At 44.1% G+C, this 17,672-nt stretch overlaps 1 protein-coding gene across 6 annotated transcripts in view; it reads left to right on the plus strand.

Moving 5' to 3' along the window:
- PDE1C (phosphodiesterase 1C) overlaps positions 1 to 17,672 on the plus strand; it is a 620,160-nt gene that overhangs the window by 210,938 nt on the left and 391,550 nt on the right. For all 6 annotated transcript variants that reach the window (XM_045792902.2, XM_087860925.1, XM_087860921.1 and 3 more), the window contains one exon: positions 3,670 to 3,720. In XM_045792902.2, the coding sequence (XP_045648858.2) occupies positions 3,670 to 3,720 (51 nt within the window). The remainder of the gene's footprint in view (positions 1 to 3,669; positions 3,721 to 17,672) is intronic.

Below are 17,672 nucleotides of genomic sequence, written 5' to 3' on the forward strand. Positions count from 1 at the left end.
ATTATCATAAACTATTGGGTTTATGCAGAAAAGTATAGGTTAAAAATCTTCCCAAAGGCCAGAATACAGAAGAAATCACTATTAATATATCTGGTACACATCTTTCCACTTGTTTCTTTGTGCCTGTAGAGACACGTAGCCTAGACATACAATTGAATGTCAATGGAATCGATGATATAAACTGGTCTGGGTGTTTTGCCCAACAGTATGGTATGGATAATTTTCCTTAAATCCTCATAATCACTTTTATGAGATTTTGCCAAATTCAAGCTCTAATTGCATCTGATAAATGGAGCATCCACTTTGTTGTTAAGACTTGCTGTGTGTATAGATATATATTTAAAATAAAGGGCAAACAGCAGCGTATGAGGGCTCCTGTGTTGGTCAAGAAGTCCGGATGTGTCTGAGCAGTCTGTGGGCTGGGGACACAGCTCAGCAAGCCTCGCCACAACCACTTTTTGTAGTGCTGGTCTCTGTTGAATTTTAGTTTCATTCTTCAGGCTTTTAAACAGTTTTTGTTTTCATTTGCCTTGTGGACCATGCAGAGAGTATAGAAGGTCCGGTGCCGGGCAGCACCTGTAGGGGGGCATCTCAGTGGTGATCCAGTGCTGAACTGTGGCCTGGCAGCCATTCAGTTATTGAGAAAAGCTGACAATCTAAATTTATATTTGAAATATCTTGATTTTTTTTCTTTTAGAGGGGGATGGGTAAGGGCAGAGTGAGAGAGAGGATCTTTTTTTTTTTTTTTTTTTAAGATTTTATTTATTCAACAGAGATAGAGACAGCCAGCGAGAGAGGGAACACAAGCAGGGGGAGTGGGAGAGGAAGAAGCAGGCTCCTAGCGGAGGAGCCTGATGTGGGGCTCGATCCCATAACGCCGGGATCACGCCCTGAGCCGAAGGCAGACGCTTAACCGCTGTGCCACCCAGGCGCCCCGAGAGAGAGGATCTTAAGTAGGCTCTGGAAGTGGGGCTGGATCTCAAGACCCTGAGATCACGACCTGAGCCAAAATCAAGAGTTGGATGCTTAACCGAATGAGCCACACAGGCACCCCTGAAATCTCTTGCTTTAAAATGTAGACAACTAATTGTTTAAAAACACTGTGGGGCCAAACAACACACCTGAGACTTTTTATAGTCCTCTGGAAGCCAGTCTTAGGTTCTTGGTCTACTGAGCCATCTGTGGCAGTGGTATCGACTTAGGCTATTTGATCTAGTTCTAAAAATATTGACCTTTGTGTTATTCTGTGTGGCACTCGCTCAATGTTCAAAAGACTGGAAATACAAAGATGGAAAGTTGTGATCCGTGTCTCGGGTGGGGTGGCTTGTAGTTGAAAGGAGCTGTTCTCAAAATAGGGTCCCCAGCCCGCTCCTCAGTATCACCTGGGAACTTGTTAGAAATGCAATTCTCGGGCCCCACCCCAGATTCACGGGATCAGAATTTGCATTTTAACAAATGCTGCCGTCTGTTTTGTAACACGCCTTCCCCGAGGTTCTGATGCCTGCTGGAGTTTGAGAACCACTGGTCTGGGAGGGGAGCTAGGTGTAGGGGCAGAGATCTATGGGATGGAGAAGCAGTGGTGAGAGTCAAAGAAGCTTTTCAGAAATGAATGACCACACCTGAATCTTAAAGGATGAGTAGGAGTTGGCAGGCAAGCAGTGGGGAGGGACGTCCCGGGGAGGGAGCAAAAGGAACAGGAGTGAGGAGGAGAGAGGGTGTGTAGGGCGTGTTTGGAAATTGTCAGTTTAGAGCATGTGACTGAAGGATGAATACAATGAGCTGAGAAGAATAGATGGGGCCAGGTGTTCGATACCAGGTCACGTTAGCTGGATTGTGTCTTGTAAGTGTTGGGACATCAATGGAGACCTCCGAGTAAGGGAGGTGGCACTGGGTCTGCGTTTAGGAAAATAATACCACTGGCATGGTTCAGATTCCTTCTGGGTAGAGACAACTCTCTGGGTACTTCACTGGCCTAGATCTGGATTCCTGCCTCTCCTGGTACGACTTGGATCTGGGTCAGCAATTCCCATCCTTGGATAGGGTGGCGGGGAGAGGACGGAAAAGCTCTTGAGTGAGGAAACAGTCATTGCTGCATGTAAAATTGTGACCGCAATTGTGACATGTCACTGTGTCCTCTTCCTTCCCGCAGGGAAAATGCTCACTTACCAAGCTGAACATTTTAGTGGTTGCTGGTGTTTTCAGCAACAGCAGTGGTCTTTGTTTTCCTACTTTAAAAGCGGCCCATCAGTTTCTGCAGCAGATATCTTGGGGGAAAAAACCTGACTGTTTTCTTTTTTTAGAGATGGATGGTGTCTAAAGAGGAAACACTTTGAACTCAAGGCCAGGGAAACTCATGTCTATACCTATCTAGGGCTGGCTTCTCCCTCCCTCTCCTGCCCTCTTTCTTTTTGAACTGCTGGGGTGTGGGAGGTAATAGGAGCAGGATGCAATGTCACCTCCCCCTGCTGGTCGTTTTGTATAACGTCTTACTGGTCATCCACAAAGCGAGGGCAGACAGTGGGCTTTGCAAATGACAGAAAAGTAGAGGAGAGATTGGATCCATTGACTTTTAAAATCTGCCCACGGGTAGTGAATTGTGAAATCTTTACCTTTGTGAGAGGGTGAAAGGAATTTTTTTTTTTTACTCCTTCCATTCTTTGCAAATTGATGTAATGTTTACGAAGTAGTTATTTCTTTTGTCTGGCTACTGCAACTTTGCATACATTAATGATTACTTTAGCAATCCCTTTTATTCTGCCTATCTAGTGAGTGTTTTTTTGTAAGCTAAAATGAACAGGTCTTTCCAGTTAATTGCTTTGGGTGTTAGGTTCAAGTTGACCACAAGTATCTGTGCCTGTTTACTATGAATATAGAAAACAACCAAGCTGTTACCTTTATGGACATTAAAAGTGACATTTAAAGTGAGTGAAACTTGTATTTCTACTTAATGATTGATCTTTACTTTTAATCATGAAGGTGGTGTTCATAAACATAGGGGATATTCATTATGACTCTATCCACATGATAAATTATATGGAGGCTTTTCAGAGGAGGGTACAATGCCCTGCCTAGAAGCTTTAAGGGTAAGGTTTTCTAGAGCAGTTCTCTGAACAATTCCACCCCACCGACCCTTTTGAACTTCCCTGTTTGTTAGCATCTAAATTTAAATATCCTTCCTAATAAAAACTAAACTTGTTGTTATCTTCTGAAATTCTGTCTTGGCTTTGCCTTTGTGCATCTGAGCAGATTGGATTTATGCGGTGGGTGCATTTATGTGTAGCAAGACAGCCCGATAAGAGGAAGCTGGAACCAGAAGGGCATATATACTGGCTTGGAACTCAGGCATTCATGCCTCTTACCATGGGGATGCAAGCCATTGAACACTTCTAGGCATAGTAAACGATGCTAAACTAGATATTGTTTAGGTCCTCTCCAGCTTTATTCAAATGCACTCATCAAAATGATTAAGACGTTTGCCCTCATTCAGACATTGAAAGCTGCTCTGAAGTAGAGAAAGAGAGGAAGTTGCTTAATCATTCTCTTACAAAGATCCTCAAACATAGTTTAATGTCAGATCATCTGGAGGAATGGCTGTCGTTGGGCATATTCTGTGGACTGTGTGCCTTGTTCTTATTGCATTGTCAGCTGTTTTTTTTTTTTTTTTCCCAGTTGCAAATGAAGCTGGAGACAAGACCGCCAGACCACTGGCCCGCTTCTCTCGTGAGTAGATCTTGTTTCACTCCTTTCCTGGGCTCTTTCAGAGACCTTTTTACCTGCATGCTCCACCCCTGTAATCCTGCCAGGTGTCAGTAAAACGCTGTCAATAAAAGAGTCATATAAGAAATATCTTCAACGGGTTAATATTTCACTAGCCCCACCAAGGGTGAGCTATACAATGCTGTTGCCTTTTCAATTCTCAGAACTGTGTGTGGTTCTCAAACTGTGCCTAGTGTTTTGCTATTCCAAGTGGGGGCCCTGGGAACGGGAGAATTGACATCGCCGGGATTTTTAGAAATGCAGAGCCCCAGGCCCAAAGAATCAGAATCTGAATGGAACAAACCCCTAGGTGACCTCTGTGCAAGTTTGAGTTGAGAACTGTTCCCTGAGAGTCCCCTCAGAGAGCCCCAGTGTGGAAGTGGGCTTTTTATGAGGATAGCGTGAGGAAGAGTACGTGAAATGTGTGTAGTTGCCAAGGTCCACACATGTGTGAAAGTGTCATCGCCACCCAAAGTGGGTTTATGGGCTGCCTCCACGGGCTTTCCCTCCTTTAGGTGACATTCTGAAGCTCAGATTGAATGATTTTCCTTGGGCACAGGCATCCCGTAAGGGCCTTGGAGCTCCCCATCAATTTCTCTTGACTCTTTTGTCTCTAGGTCTTGATCATAATGGGAGAACAGGAGTCAAACTCTTCTCAGTATTTTCTGTGCCAGTGTAGTTAGCAGATTACGCAGCCAATTAATGCTGTCCCTGGAATGAAAACCCAGATCCCAGCGAGGGAGCAGGAATGCCAGAGGTTGAGCAGGGCTGGGTGAAGGTGCTCCCTAAGGCCTGGAGCAGAGAAATGGTGGAGCTGTCAGTGAAAACAGATGGATTTTTCTTTCCAGCGCCATCACTACTTGCTGGCTTTTGCTTAAAGTAATTTCACGTGTACTTTCTGGGCCTCGGTTTTTCCATCTGAAAATAGAGAATTCATACCGATCTTCTCTCCTTTATAAAAATGTTCCCTACTTTTGAAGTCATGGCACACAAATTCCCAGCTCCTGCATTGTTTGCATAAGGTAGGTCAAGTCTGAGTGTGGATACTGCCATAGTAAGCCTGAATGCATAGAACTGAAAGTCTAATTTCTCTGTTTACAGGGCATTCTTCTAAATTCCGCCTTCCACGTCTTTTGGGGAGGCTTTGAAACTTCAGGATTGATTCCTAGAAATGGTTTTTATAGAACTGTAATAATATATGATAATGTAAGAGCCTTAAGTGCTCACATTTTAGAAGCTGTGAAATAAAACACTCGCTTCTCACTGCTCTCCTACCTGGAACCATTACTTCCCAAAATAAGTATTTCTTCCCAGAACTCAATGAGGATGATGACTATGCTTTTAGTCCCTTCATTTCTTTATCTCCCGAGCAGTAGTCAGGCAAATTAATAAGCCAGAATGGTAACTAACCACTCTGTGTGCGTTGTGCTGCATGCACCTCTGGCGGAGTGCCTGGTGCTTTTTTTTTTTAAATGTTTTTGTTTTGTTTTAAGATTTTATGTATTTATTTGAAAGAAAAAGAGCAAGAGAGAGCAGATAGCACAAGCGGTGGGGGGATGGGCACAGAGGCAGAAGGAGAAGCAGACTCCCAGCAGAGCAGGGAGCCCAACTCAGGGCTCCATCCCAGGACCCTGAGATCATGACCTGAGCCAAAGGCAGATGCTTAACCGACTGAGCCACCCAGGTGCACCTGCCTGATGCTTTGATGCTCACCGTGACCGGTAGGAAGGGGACAGACCTGGGTCCTATCACAGCAAAGCCACAATGACAGCTGGAGCAGCTGGGGCCTTCCCAGACAGAAGCGGGTGACTTTGCTTGTAAATAGCTTCCACACTTCTGAGTTGTGTGTCTGGGTGGATGGATGATATGTCGCTTGAAAGCTTATTCATAGAAGGTAAGTGAGGACATGAGAGAAACAAAATATACAGGCAAAAGCTAATTAGTGGCAAGCCAGTGAAGTTGGGCTGATTCTGGAACCAAAAAAAAAAAAAAAAGGAATAAAATTTCCTGACCGTGCCATGTTCTGGGGGGGGGAGGGAGGGAAAATCAGATGGTACCATTTGTTCCTAAATTTTTTTTGTAGCAAATACTAGAAGGAGAAAATTAGGTGGCCTTCAGGAAGAAAAAAATATTTTTTTCTTTTGTTGGTGGAGGAGCTGGGGATTGATCACCCAGGACCTTGTGCAGGAAAAAATGATTCTTGATGTACCATTATCTGATTGACACTTTGCTTAACCGCATTGAAAATGACCTTGATGCTGTGGTGTGGTGTGAATGAAATGTTCAGTTTGGGGAGATTGGAAGGATTTGGATGACAGATTTTTCTTTGGAGTCTGGAAGGTGAATACTGCAGCCTTCTCTAATGTTGGCATCCGCTAAGACACCCATCAAGCCCTGATGGTGTGCACTGTCCAGCATGGATGTTGGCCCAATGGGAGTGGGAAGCAAGAACACAGGATGGAAATGCTGTGAAAACTGGACTCGCTGAGGTGGGTTGGGGTGGTCCGCAGAAAAGAGCTCAGAGCCAGAAGGATGGGGCTGGCCCCGTGGCCTCCCAAGTTGTCCCAAGGGTTTCATTCCCTTTGGGGGTCTCACATTCTGATTTCTGATGCTTCTGGAATATGCGGCTCATTTCTCTATAGATTTTGTCCATGCTTGAACCAGTATATTTTTCTTGGCTTCCCCATATTGCAAGGGATGAGCCGTGTTGATTATATTAAGAAATCCTAAAGGACAATCAGAGGGAAGTAATGTGTAGGAATCATGGAAACATGATTCCTTTTCTGAGGGCTGGTTTCTGATCCTGCCTTGGCCAGCTGGTTTACCAACCTTGTAGGCCTCATTCTGGTCACTTCTGCAACACAACCCACGCTTGGCTTTTTTTGGAATCCCTGTCTCTAAGTGGCTGACACCACTACCCAGAACCACTGAGCCTGCCTCAAAGAAATTGATGCCAAAGACCACTGGTCAAGCTCAGTTCCTGTCACCTTTAGACTGGAGACTGCCATCAGATAGCAGTGCTGTGGTGGTGGACCCCGTGGAGGGAATCTTGTGAGTCCCTGGATCCTATCAGGGCCCCTTCACCACCCTGCCCCCATCATTTTCTTTTGATCAATCTGACCTTAATCAGAGTGTTTGTTTAATAGCCATGGGCATGGAGAGTAACCAGGAAGTCATTCTTCTAGGAGCAGAGGTGAGGAAGGAGGAGGAAGAAAGGAGGGAGGGGCATGAGATTCGGAGATAGTGGAGAATATTATCTTCCCTCCAAAACCTACAGAAGAATGACAGTGTCCGAGAGAATGAGGACTTGAGAGTGACCTTGACTGTAAGGTACTGTGTGAGCCCAAGGTACGTTGGCTTGGGACCAGCAGATGATTTAGAATGACACCCATCATGTGGCTAGCTGTCCGGGGCTGAAGCTCCTGTGCGTGGGGACTTCCCACCCATGCATCAGCCCAGGGATGGGGGTGATGAGCCTGTCCTCACCTGGTACTGCATTTAAAGCTCTCTGACAGCCAGCGCTCACATCAGCCCCGTGGTGTCCCCATTTTACAGATGAGGACAACCGGGTTAGGAGAAAACATTGCAAATTGCTCACTGATGGAATTCTAGGTCTTCCAACTCCAAATCCTGGCTGTTCCCAGGGCACATGACTCCGTGGTCTGAGGGCTGGACTTTGCCAGCTCTGTAGCTCAGGGACTCGGGTCTGCCAGCTTGGTAGTGGAGATGCTTAAACTTCAGCTCTGGGCAGGCTTCCTAGATCCACACTGCCGTGACCTTTACTACAACTGGTTCCATCTGGGTTGGAAGACCTTCCTCAAAAACCGCCTTTTACCAGCTCACTGATATCAGGAATTCCCTGAAAAAAGGGAATCACTTGAAGACTTGAAATGCAAATTTCCTTTGGAGTGAGGACACAGGGATTCATTCTTATTATGGTGAAAATGACTGATATCAGACCTTTTAATTTTTTCCCCCAGACACCTGAAAATATATTCCCAGTGTGTAAACAGAGAGGACAAATGGAAAGGCAGTCCAGGGTCAAGCTGAGAGGGGTCTTTGTGCTAGCCTAAGGAATGGACCCTGATTCTGGGGAGGCCTTTGAAAGGTTTTCACACTTGACTGGCATCTCAGCCTTCTCTTGGAGCTGGAGGTGCCCTTTGGGGACCATGGTTGTGCCATGAAGAGCTGGACCTTCAGGTGAGGAACCCCCTGAGGCTGGGGCTCCTGATGTCCCAGGTCTTCTGGGATGAAGACAGCTGGCTGTGGGGCTCGGTCCCCTGCTGGTCCAGACATCGGGGATGCTGCCAGCCTGGAGAGCCCTTCTCCCTGGAGATGTCTGTTTCATGGGTATGTCAGTCTCCCCATTAGACGGTAGGCTCCTGGAGGCGGGAGGCCCCACCTGGTCGAGCTATGTACTAACCGTGCCTGGTTCAGGAACAACTGCTTGTTGAGGGAAAACAGAGTGAACTAGTACCTGCCAGCACTGTTCCCCACTTCTCTTCCTCATCCTCGCGTCATAAGCAGGGGCAGGCCATCCCGCTGCCAGTACACACACTCCTGAAACCACTGCGGAGTATGTCCTCAAGGGTCCCCGACACACTAATGCCAGGGTCTTCAGAGGCCATTAAGGACACAGGCTCTGGTGTTAGGCCTGGGCTTGGGTTCTATGTCCAGGAATTCTGAATTCTGTGTGAATTCGGGCAGCTAACTTACCCCTCCAAGCCCCACTTTCTGCATCTGGATTCCAGGGCAGTATTAGAACTTGCTTCCAGAGTGGTTGTGGATGATCTCAGGCAGGGGTGAGCACTAAAATACTCACATGTGACATGGTCACTGATCTGTTAGAACGAAAATTGGTCATGGGTGATAGGAAGGACTGGGGTCCAGGAGGCCCCCGTTGGGCCAGTCAGTGGATGATGCTGGGGCAGCTGAGGTGGATGGTGCCCTGATAACCCAGGGATAAATGATACAAAGCACAGTGTCTGCGCTCAGTGCACGATAAGTATGGGTACTGTGTAGATTACCAGCCTTCCTGTCCCCCTCCCTCTCTCCCTCCTGCCTTCCTCCCTTCTCTCCGTGTCTCTCCCTTCTCTCTCGTTCTAGCCAAGCCCTAGAAACACACACATGAGGAAGTTTGTCTTCAGAGAGCTCACAGTCTGATCAGATGATACAGAAGCAAATGGCTACAATGCAGCATGTGGGGGAACATGCTAGAGGCTGGTACAAAGAGCTGCGTGAACCAGATAGGGAGAGCACATCTGACCTGGAGTGGAAGTGCATTCAAGGGAGTCTGCCTGGAGGAGACAAGCATTAGCTGAGGCTTAGGGGGTGAGTGAGGGTTAACAGGTATAGAAGGCAAAGAAAGCCCTTAAGGTCCATCCCATGGGGATTATGCTTAATGAAATAAGGTTGGACAGAGAAAGACAAATACCGTATGATCTCACTTACATGTGAAATAATAATAATAAAAAACCCCGCCACCAACAAAAAACCAAACTCATAGGGAACAGATCTGTGGTTGCCAAAGGTAGATGGGGGATGGGATGTGGGGAGTGGGTGAAATGGGAGAAGGGGGTCAAAAGGTACAAACTTCCAGTTATAACTAAGTTGTAGGGATGTAATATATAACATGGTGACAATAGTTGATAATACTGTCTTGTATATTTGAAAGTTGTTAGGAGAGTACATCTTAAAAGTTCTCATCACAAGAAAAAAATTCTGTAGCTATGTATGGTGACAGCTGTTAACTAGACTTTTTGTGGTGATAATTTCACAATATATACAAATATTGAATCATTATGTTGTACACCTGAAACTAAGATAATGTTATAGGTCAAGTGTATGTCTCTCTCTCTCTCTCTCTCTCTCTCTCTCTCTCTCTCACACACACACACACACATGAAAAAGAAAAAGGAAAAAAAAGGCAATACAGCTTTTCAGGCACTAAAGGCTGCATGCAGTGTTCAGATGTGGCCACAGCGTGGCAGCAGAAGCCCAGAATTTGGTGTGCATCTCTGCTCCAGGAGACTTGGAAGGGGCAGGCATTCAGTGCCAAGGACTCTCCTGGAGGCAGTCCAGGACTTCGCGAAGCCTGTGCAGAGGGAGGTGTTGGCCCCAAAGCTTGTGCAGCTGGGCAAGTCCACTGTGGAGTTTTTACTGCTTTGCTTTCTCCCCTGAGGTGAGCAGTGGTTGGAAAGAAAATAGGCAGATCAAAAGAGTAAGGAAAGGGAACCCCATTTGACCTCTTTTGCTTTTGGAGGTAAAAATCCAGGTAGTGTTGAAAATGGATTATCCTATTGAAGAGCTGGAGTAATCTGGGGGGATGCAAGTTAAAGCAAAAGGAGGGTCACTTGCTGTGTTTGTAGTGGGTGTATAATCTGGGTGAGTGATGTCCTTCCTGGGGTGGACTGGGGTGTACAGTGAGCGTGAGCTCTGGGATTGGGATAGAGGGTGAGCCAGCACCTGTTACATGATGATACCCATTGTGGAACCTCAGGGCAAACTCAAAATCGTATCTGACAGAGTGCTAGAGTCTGGCCAGAGAGCTTTTTGAAATTGCTTGTCACAGCTCGGAGGGTCTGTTGGAAGCATTAGAAGCTTGAGTTGGAGTTGGATGGGTTATGGAACCATGATAATGAGAACAAGGAGAAGAGCAAAGGGGAGGGAGGAAGGGCTGAGAGATGCCATGAGCAGTGGGCTGCGGCTGGTGGCTGGCTGTTCAGTGTTTTCAGGGGCATGTATTATGGATGAGGCAGAGCCATTTAAAGGGCCCAAGATAGGGCAGCAACCAAATCTGGAGGTTTTCTCATTTGTCTTAAATGGCCCTAACGATTTCTAAAAAGTTCAGATCCCGTATAGAGCTCTGGGTCTTACCTCAACAGTATTTAATGACTGAACATCTTCATTTCCCACCGGTTCCAGCAGAAACTGGAACTTTATCTGCAACAGTGGCAGCTCTAGAATTTCTGTGCATGAGGGGCTTAGGGGTAGCAGTCTAGCTCAGTGGTCCTCAAAGTGGGGTCCTTGCAACTTGTTAGAAGTACAAGTACTTGGACCCCTTACCAGATCTGCTGAATCAGAGGCTCTTGGGGTGGGTCCCAGCAAAAGCTATTGGTGATTCTGATGTACGCTGGTTTCCAAACCACCGCTTTAGCTGCGATGGTGGTGATGAGGGTAGAGGCAGAAGCCAGGGTGCAGAGCAGCATGACGTTTTTGTTTATGGATCATAGAAAAATACAATTAGCATTTTCCTATAGCCACTTGTAGTTATAGATACATACGACAGAGCAAATGTTAATTGCTCTTATCAAAGAATAGTGTTTTATTATTTTAATTTTATTTTCATTGGGAGGGATTGTGGGGGATGGCTGAAGGCGATTACGAGAAGAGAGTCTAAAGATACCCCTCTGCTCTGCATCATCTCTTGAATCTAATTCTCTTTTTCTAAGGTCATCTCTTGCCTACTCTTGGTCTTTTCCCCTTCACAACAACGTCATATACGAGCTGCTTGGCTGGCCCACTCCCCTCTTGCTTGCACCTCCAAATCACCTGAACCCTCACCCTCAAACTCTAGTTTTTGTCATGACATATTTGGGTCTTAGAACCACAGACAGTCCCCTGTTCACCCAAGAGATGTCTGCCTGACCACAAGGGGTTCCACGTTGTATCTTACTCCTTTTCTCCTTCCCTTTCGTCAAATCTAGTTGTTATGAGCCAAACAAACCTGTTTGGTTCAGTAAACAGATATATCAACCCTTTATCTTACACTTGAATACTTTCGAGTTACACCAGAACTTAAAACTGATCCGGTCCAAAGCTCACTATCCATGTAAAATTCAAATCCTCTTTATGGCATCCGTGTCAGGGGGTCTTGAGCTCTCTGCAAAAACCCGTCTAGTGGGGAAAACTCAGCTCGGCCTGGGAAGGGTTGATGGTCACGGTCCTAGTGAAGGTCTGGAGTATGTATGTGTGTTTGGGGAGCTGAGACTCACTTTGATTTCCTCTTTTTGAATGTATAGGAGCGGGTCTTTGAATATATCCACTGTATTACTTGGTCCACAATATGTTAGCCATTGGTTCACCAGTGGACTAGCTGGTGATAGCATAAGCAACTTCCAAGAGCTTGTGGATGGTACGTAACCCAGATGTCAGCTGGAAGCTCCTGGTCCATTGAGATCTAGGTAAATAGGCCAAAACTGCTATCATGTGCCCTTTGGAAGTTCAGACCACTCCTCAATGTTTCTGTGATTACTGGGGACGACCTAATATTATCTTTGCCCTGATTTCCCACCTCTGTTGACTGTTTCCTTCTACATGCCTCTGGCTCTCTTCTTATATGCTCTGACATCGACTCAGATGTAAAACAAAGCCCCTTCTCTTTTTTTGGAGTAACCAAAGGCTGTTGGTCAAAGTAGAACTTGAGCAAAGATTAGGGGTCCACAAGAGAGATTACAATATGCAGCTGCATGCAGACAACTTTAATTCTCAGCAGCCCTTTCATCCATCTCACCACCAATCATTTTTATAAAGACCACTTTGCCCATGTAGCTCCTGGTCTACCACCCCTCAGTCCTTCTGTGCCCACCCTCCTCCACTCTTTTGCCCTGTATTTCCATTTCCCTCTTAGGAATTGAAAGACTCTCCTCCCAGTTTCCCACACAGAGCAGCTTGATCATCGTATCAGTTGTATTGGTATCTGCTGACACCTATGCCCTCAGCACCTCACCTCTACTCCTTTTGACTTATTGGTTTTTTCCTACATGCAGACTAATATCTTTTTCCTTTGTGGGAATTGTAGTCCAGCTTGTTGAGATGATAGCAAATATTTACTCCTTACTACATGTGTACAAGTTTATACAGCTTAAATATCTGATTAGAAATTTTTGTAGCATGTAATGTAACCTCAGGGAGGACAGGGAAGACATGGGTTGGCTATTGCATGCCAAGGGCCTCCTCTTTTCCTCTCTCAATGTATGTTCCTTTGAATAAAGTTAGGGTGACGTTTCTGGTTCCAGCAAAAGGTGGACTAGGATAGCCTGAAAATCCTCCATTTTTCACAAGCATGTAGAAATGCTGAGTAAAATATTTTAAAAAATATTTTTAAATGCATAAACTTGCAGTGAAGAAAGGGAACTCTGCAGGTGGAAATGAATGAGGAATTTAATATTAGTACAGCAAGCTGTAAACATGCCTGCTGATTCTGTAGCTATGCGGTGTGGGCGTGTTGTTCCCAAGGCCATGGGATCTAGTACATGGGGTATGGATTTTAGGCCTTGGGTTGTACAGGGTGAGGCATTGGATCTGAGACTTCTGCCTGAACTTGGACTCTTAAAACTTAGATGAAGGGTGGCACAGCGGTTAAGCATCTGCCTTCAGCTCAGGGCGTGATCCCGGCGTTATGGGATCGAGCCCCACATCAGGCTCCTCCGCTATGAGCCTGTTTCTTCCTCTCCCACTCCCCCTGCTTGTGTTCCCTCTCTCGCTGGCTGTCTCTGTCCTATCGAATAAATAAATAAAATCTTAAAAAAAAAAAAAACTTAGATGAAATGGACCACTTTCTTGAAAAACAGAAACTACTACAACTCACCAATTATGAAGTCGCTAATAGCTTTATAACTATTAAGAAAATTGAATTAATAATTAAAAATTCCCCCAAAGAAATCTCCAGACCCAGTAAGTTTAGCTGGAAAGTTCTAGCAAATTTTTAAAGAAAAATTAACACCAATTCTGCATGATCTCTTCCAGAAAATAGGGAAGAGGAAACATTTCCCAATTCATTTTATGAAGTTATTCGTACCCTCATACCAAAACTAGAGAAAGACAATAGACCAATAACCTCATGAACGTAGATGAAAAAATTTTTAACATAATATTAGCTAAACAATTCAACAATATGTAAAAAAGAATTACACACCATGCCAGGTGGGGTTGATTTTCTCTCAGTATTGAAAATTAATGTAATTCACCGTAGCAGGTTAAAGAAGAAGAATATGATCATATCAACTGATGCAGAGAAAGACTGTGCCAACATTCAACATTCATGATAAAAACTCTCAGGGAAATAGGAATATAGGGGAATGTCCTCAGTTTGATAAAGAGCATCTACAAGAAACCTACAGCTCACTGTAGACCAGTGTTTTCCCCCTAAAATTGGGAAGTCAGATGAGGACATTTGCTCACATTCTTTTGTTCAACATTGTGCTGGAAGTTCTAGCCAGTGCAATAAGGGAAGAGAATTAAATAAAATGCATACAGATCAGAAAAGAAATCAGATTGTCTCTGCAGAAGGCATGATTGTCTATGTAGAAAATTGTCAGGAATCTATTACAAACCTGCTAGAACTGGGGCGCCTGGGTGGCTCAGTTGGTTAAGCGTCTGCCTTCAGCTCAGGTCATGATCCTGGGGTTCTGGGATCCAGCCCTGCATCAGGCTCCTTGCTTAATGAGGAGCCTACTTCTCCCTCAACCTCTGCTGCTCCCCCTGCTTGTGCTTTCTCTCTCTGTCAAATACATAAATCTTTAAAAAACCAAACCAAAGCAAAACAAAACCTAGAACTAATAAGTGAGTTCAGCCAGGTTATAGGATATAAGATAGACATAAAAAAATCAAAATTAAAAATACAGTGGTGTTTTCAGTTGCTCAAGAAAAGTGAAATGGGTAGGGGCGCCTGGGTGGCTCATTGGTTAAGCATCTGACCCTTAATGTCATCTCAGGTCATGATATCAGGGTTGTGAGATCGAGCCCCTCTTTGGGCTTCACGCTGGGCATGGATCCTGCTTAAGATTCTCTCTCTCTGCCTTTGCCCCTCCCCCCCAAAAAAGAAAAAAAAGGTGAAATGTGTAGATGTAAATCTAAGAAAACGTGTGTAAGACTTACATGAGGAAAACTACATAATGGTGATAAAAGAAGTCAAAGAAAAATCTAAATAAGTAGAAAGAAATGCATTCATGGATTGGAAGACTCAACATAGTGAAGATGTCAATTATCCCTAAACTGATAAGCAGATTTAACACAATTTCTTTTTTTTTTTTTTTAAAGATTTTATTTATTTATTTGACAGAGAGAGAGAGACAGCCAGCGAGAGAGAGGAAGAAGGGGAGTGGGAGAGGAAGAAGCAGGCTTCCCAGCAGAGCAGGGAGCCCTATGCGGGGCTTGATCCCAGGACCCCCGGGATCACGCCCTAAGCCGAAAGCAGACACTTAACGACTGAGCCACCCAGGTGCCCCTTAACACAATTTCTATGAACATCCCAATGAGGGTTTCTATGGATATAGATAAGATTATTTTACAATTCATATGGAAATTCAAAGGAACTAGAACAGCTAAAACAATTTTAGAAAAGAATAACGAGGTACAAGGAATCAGTCTATTTTATTTCAAAGCTTAATGTATAACTACAGTAATAAAGACTAGGTAGTACTGGTAAAAAGATAGCTTCATAGGTCAAGGGAACAGAATAGAGAAGCCAGAAATAGATTCACACAAATATGCCCAACTGATTTTTGACAAAGGCGCAAAAGCAGTTTAATAGAGCTAATGCAGCCTTTTCAACAAATGGTGCTGGTGTATTTGGACATCCACAGGCAAAAATACAAACCTCAACCTGAGTCTCAAACTTTATATAAAAATTCACTTGAAATGGATTATGGACTTAAACATAAAACATAATGCTACGAAACTTTTAGAAAAAGAAACAGAAAAAAAATCATGGGATTATAGCATTAGGAAAGAAAGACTTGTCACCAAGAGCATGATCCATAAAAGGAAAAAAATTGATAAATTGGACTTCACCAACATTAGAAACCTTTGTTCTGCAAAAGACCCTGCCAAGATGTTGAAAAGACAGGCTACAAAGTGGGAGAGAATATTTGCAAATAATTTTGCTATCCAACAAGGTTCTAGTATTATTATTATTATACACACACACACACACACACACACACACACACACACACACACATACAAACCTCTCTCTCTCTCTCTCTCTCTCTATGTTTTTGTTTTTGTTTTGTGAGAGAGAGAGCACAAGCACGAGCAGGTGGAGGAGCAGAGGGAGAAACAGATTTCCTGCTGAGCAGGGAGCTGGATGCAGGACTCGATCCCATGACCCTGGGACCATGACCTGAGCCGAAGGCAGATGCTTAACTGACTGAGCCACCCAGGAACCCTAGCATTATAATATATAAAGAATTCTCAAAACTCAAAAGTAAAAAAGAAAACAACCCATTCAGAGTATGGCCAAAGGGCAGGAAGAAATATTTTACCAAGGAAGATATACGGATGACAAGTAAGTACTTGAAAAGATGTTCAACTTTGTTAGTCATTAGGGAAATGCAAATTAAAACCACAATGAGATACAACTATCCATCTACCGGAATGGCTAAAGTAAAAAATAGTGACCACACCACATCTTGACAAGGGTGCCGTGAAACTGTCATTCATGCAATGCTGGTGGCAAGCCACTTTTAAAAGTTTGGCCGTTTTTTAAAAAAGTAAACACACAAGTACTATATGGCCCAGGAATTGGACTTCTGGGCATTTATTCCAGAGAAATGAAGACTTATATTCACACAAAAACCTGTACATGTGATCTCACACCTATTAGGATGGCTAGTATAAAAGAAAGAAACCCAAAAGTGTTGGCAAGAATGTGGAGAAATTGGAACCCTTGTGCACTATTGGTGGGAGTATAAAGTGGTGCAGCCGCTATGGAAGATGGCTTTGTAGTTCCTCAGAAAGTTAAAAATAGAATTACCATATGATCAGCAATTCTGCTTCCGGGTGTATACCCCAAAGAATTGAAAGTAGGAGTTTGAACAGATATTTGTACACTCCTGCTCCTAGAAGCATGTTTGCGGTATAGGTGGAAGCCCGAGTATCCATCAGTAGATGAACGGATGAACAAAATATCGACAGAATAAAATGTACATCCAATAGGATGTTATTCCGCCTTAAAAAGGAAGGAAATTCTGACGCAAGCTACAACATGGGTGAATCTTGAGGACGTCGTGCTAGGTGATATAGCCAGCCACAGAAAGATAAAAACTGTATGATTCTACTTACATGAGGTACACAGAGTAGCCAAATTCACGGAGACAGAAAGTAGAATCAACTATGCCAGGGGCTGAGAGGAGGGGCGGTTACTTCCATGGGTACACAGCTCAGTTTGGCAAGATGAAAAGAGCTCTGGAGGTGGATACAACGTGAATGTATTTAATGCCACGGAACTTGGTTACCCATAAAAATGGTTAAGATGGTAAATTTCATATCATGTATATTTTACTAGTATTTAAAAACCCCGCACATGAATAGTTACAGACGTTTTATTCACAATAGCCACAAATTGGAAACAAACCAGATTCATTTATCCGGCGTATGGTTAAACAAACTGTGGTCTAGTCATACCATGGAATACTGCTCAGCAATAAAGAGAACAGCCTAGATGAATCTCCAGAGAATTATGCTGAGTGAAAAAGCCAACCCCAAAAGGTTATACGTATACTGTATGATTCCATGTACAGAACGTTATTGAAATGACACAATTACAGAAATGGAGAACAGATGAGTGGTTGTCAGGAGTCAAGGAGGGAGTGGGCTGAGAGGAAAGTGAGGGTGGTTAGAGGACTGATAACAGGAGGGATCTCTGCGATGGTGATGTTCCGCCTCAGTGTCACCATCCTGGGTGCGATATTGTTCTATAATGTTCCAAAATGTCACCATTGGGGGAAACTGGGTAAAGGGTACGTGGGATCTTTGTATTATCTCTTACAGGTGCATGTGAATTTATAATTTTCTCAGAGTAAAAAGTTTTATTTAAAAAAAAGCACCTTTGAGATGACTTTTCATAACCTATAGAATTAAATCAAAATCTTTGACACATCACACAAGGCCTTCAAAAGCTGGCCTGAGATGAC

The sequence above is a fragment of the Ursus americanus genome, chromosome 3 (genome assembly GCF_024610735.1).
Source record: "Ursus americanus isolate L20-20 chromosome 3, mUrsAme1.1.p, whole genome shotgun sequence".
Classification (NCBI taxonomy): Eukaryota; Metazoa; Chordata; class Mammalia; order Carnivora; family Ursidae; genus Ursus; species Ursus americanus.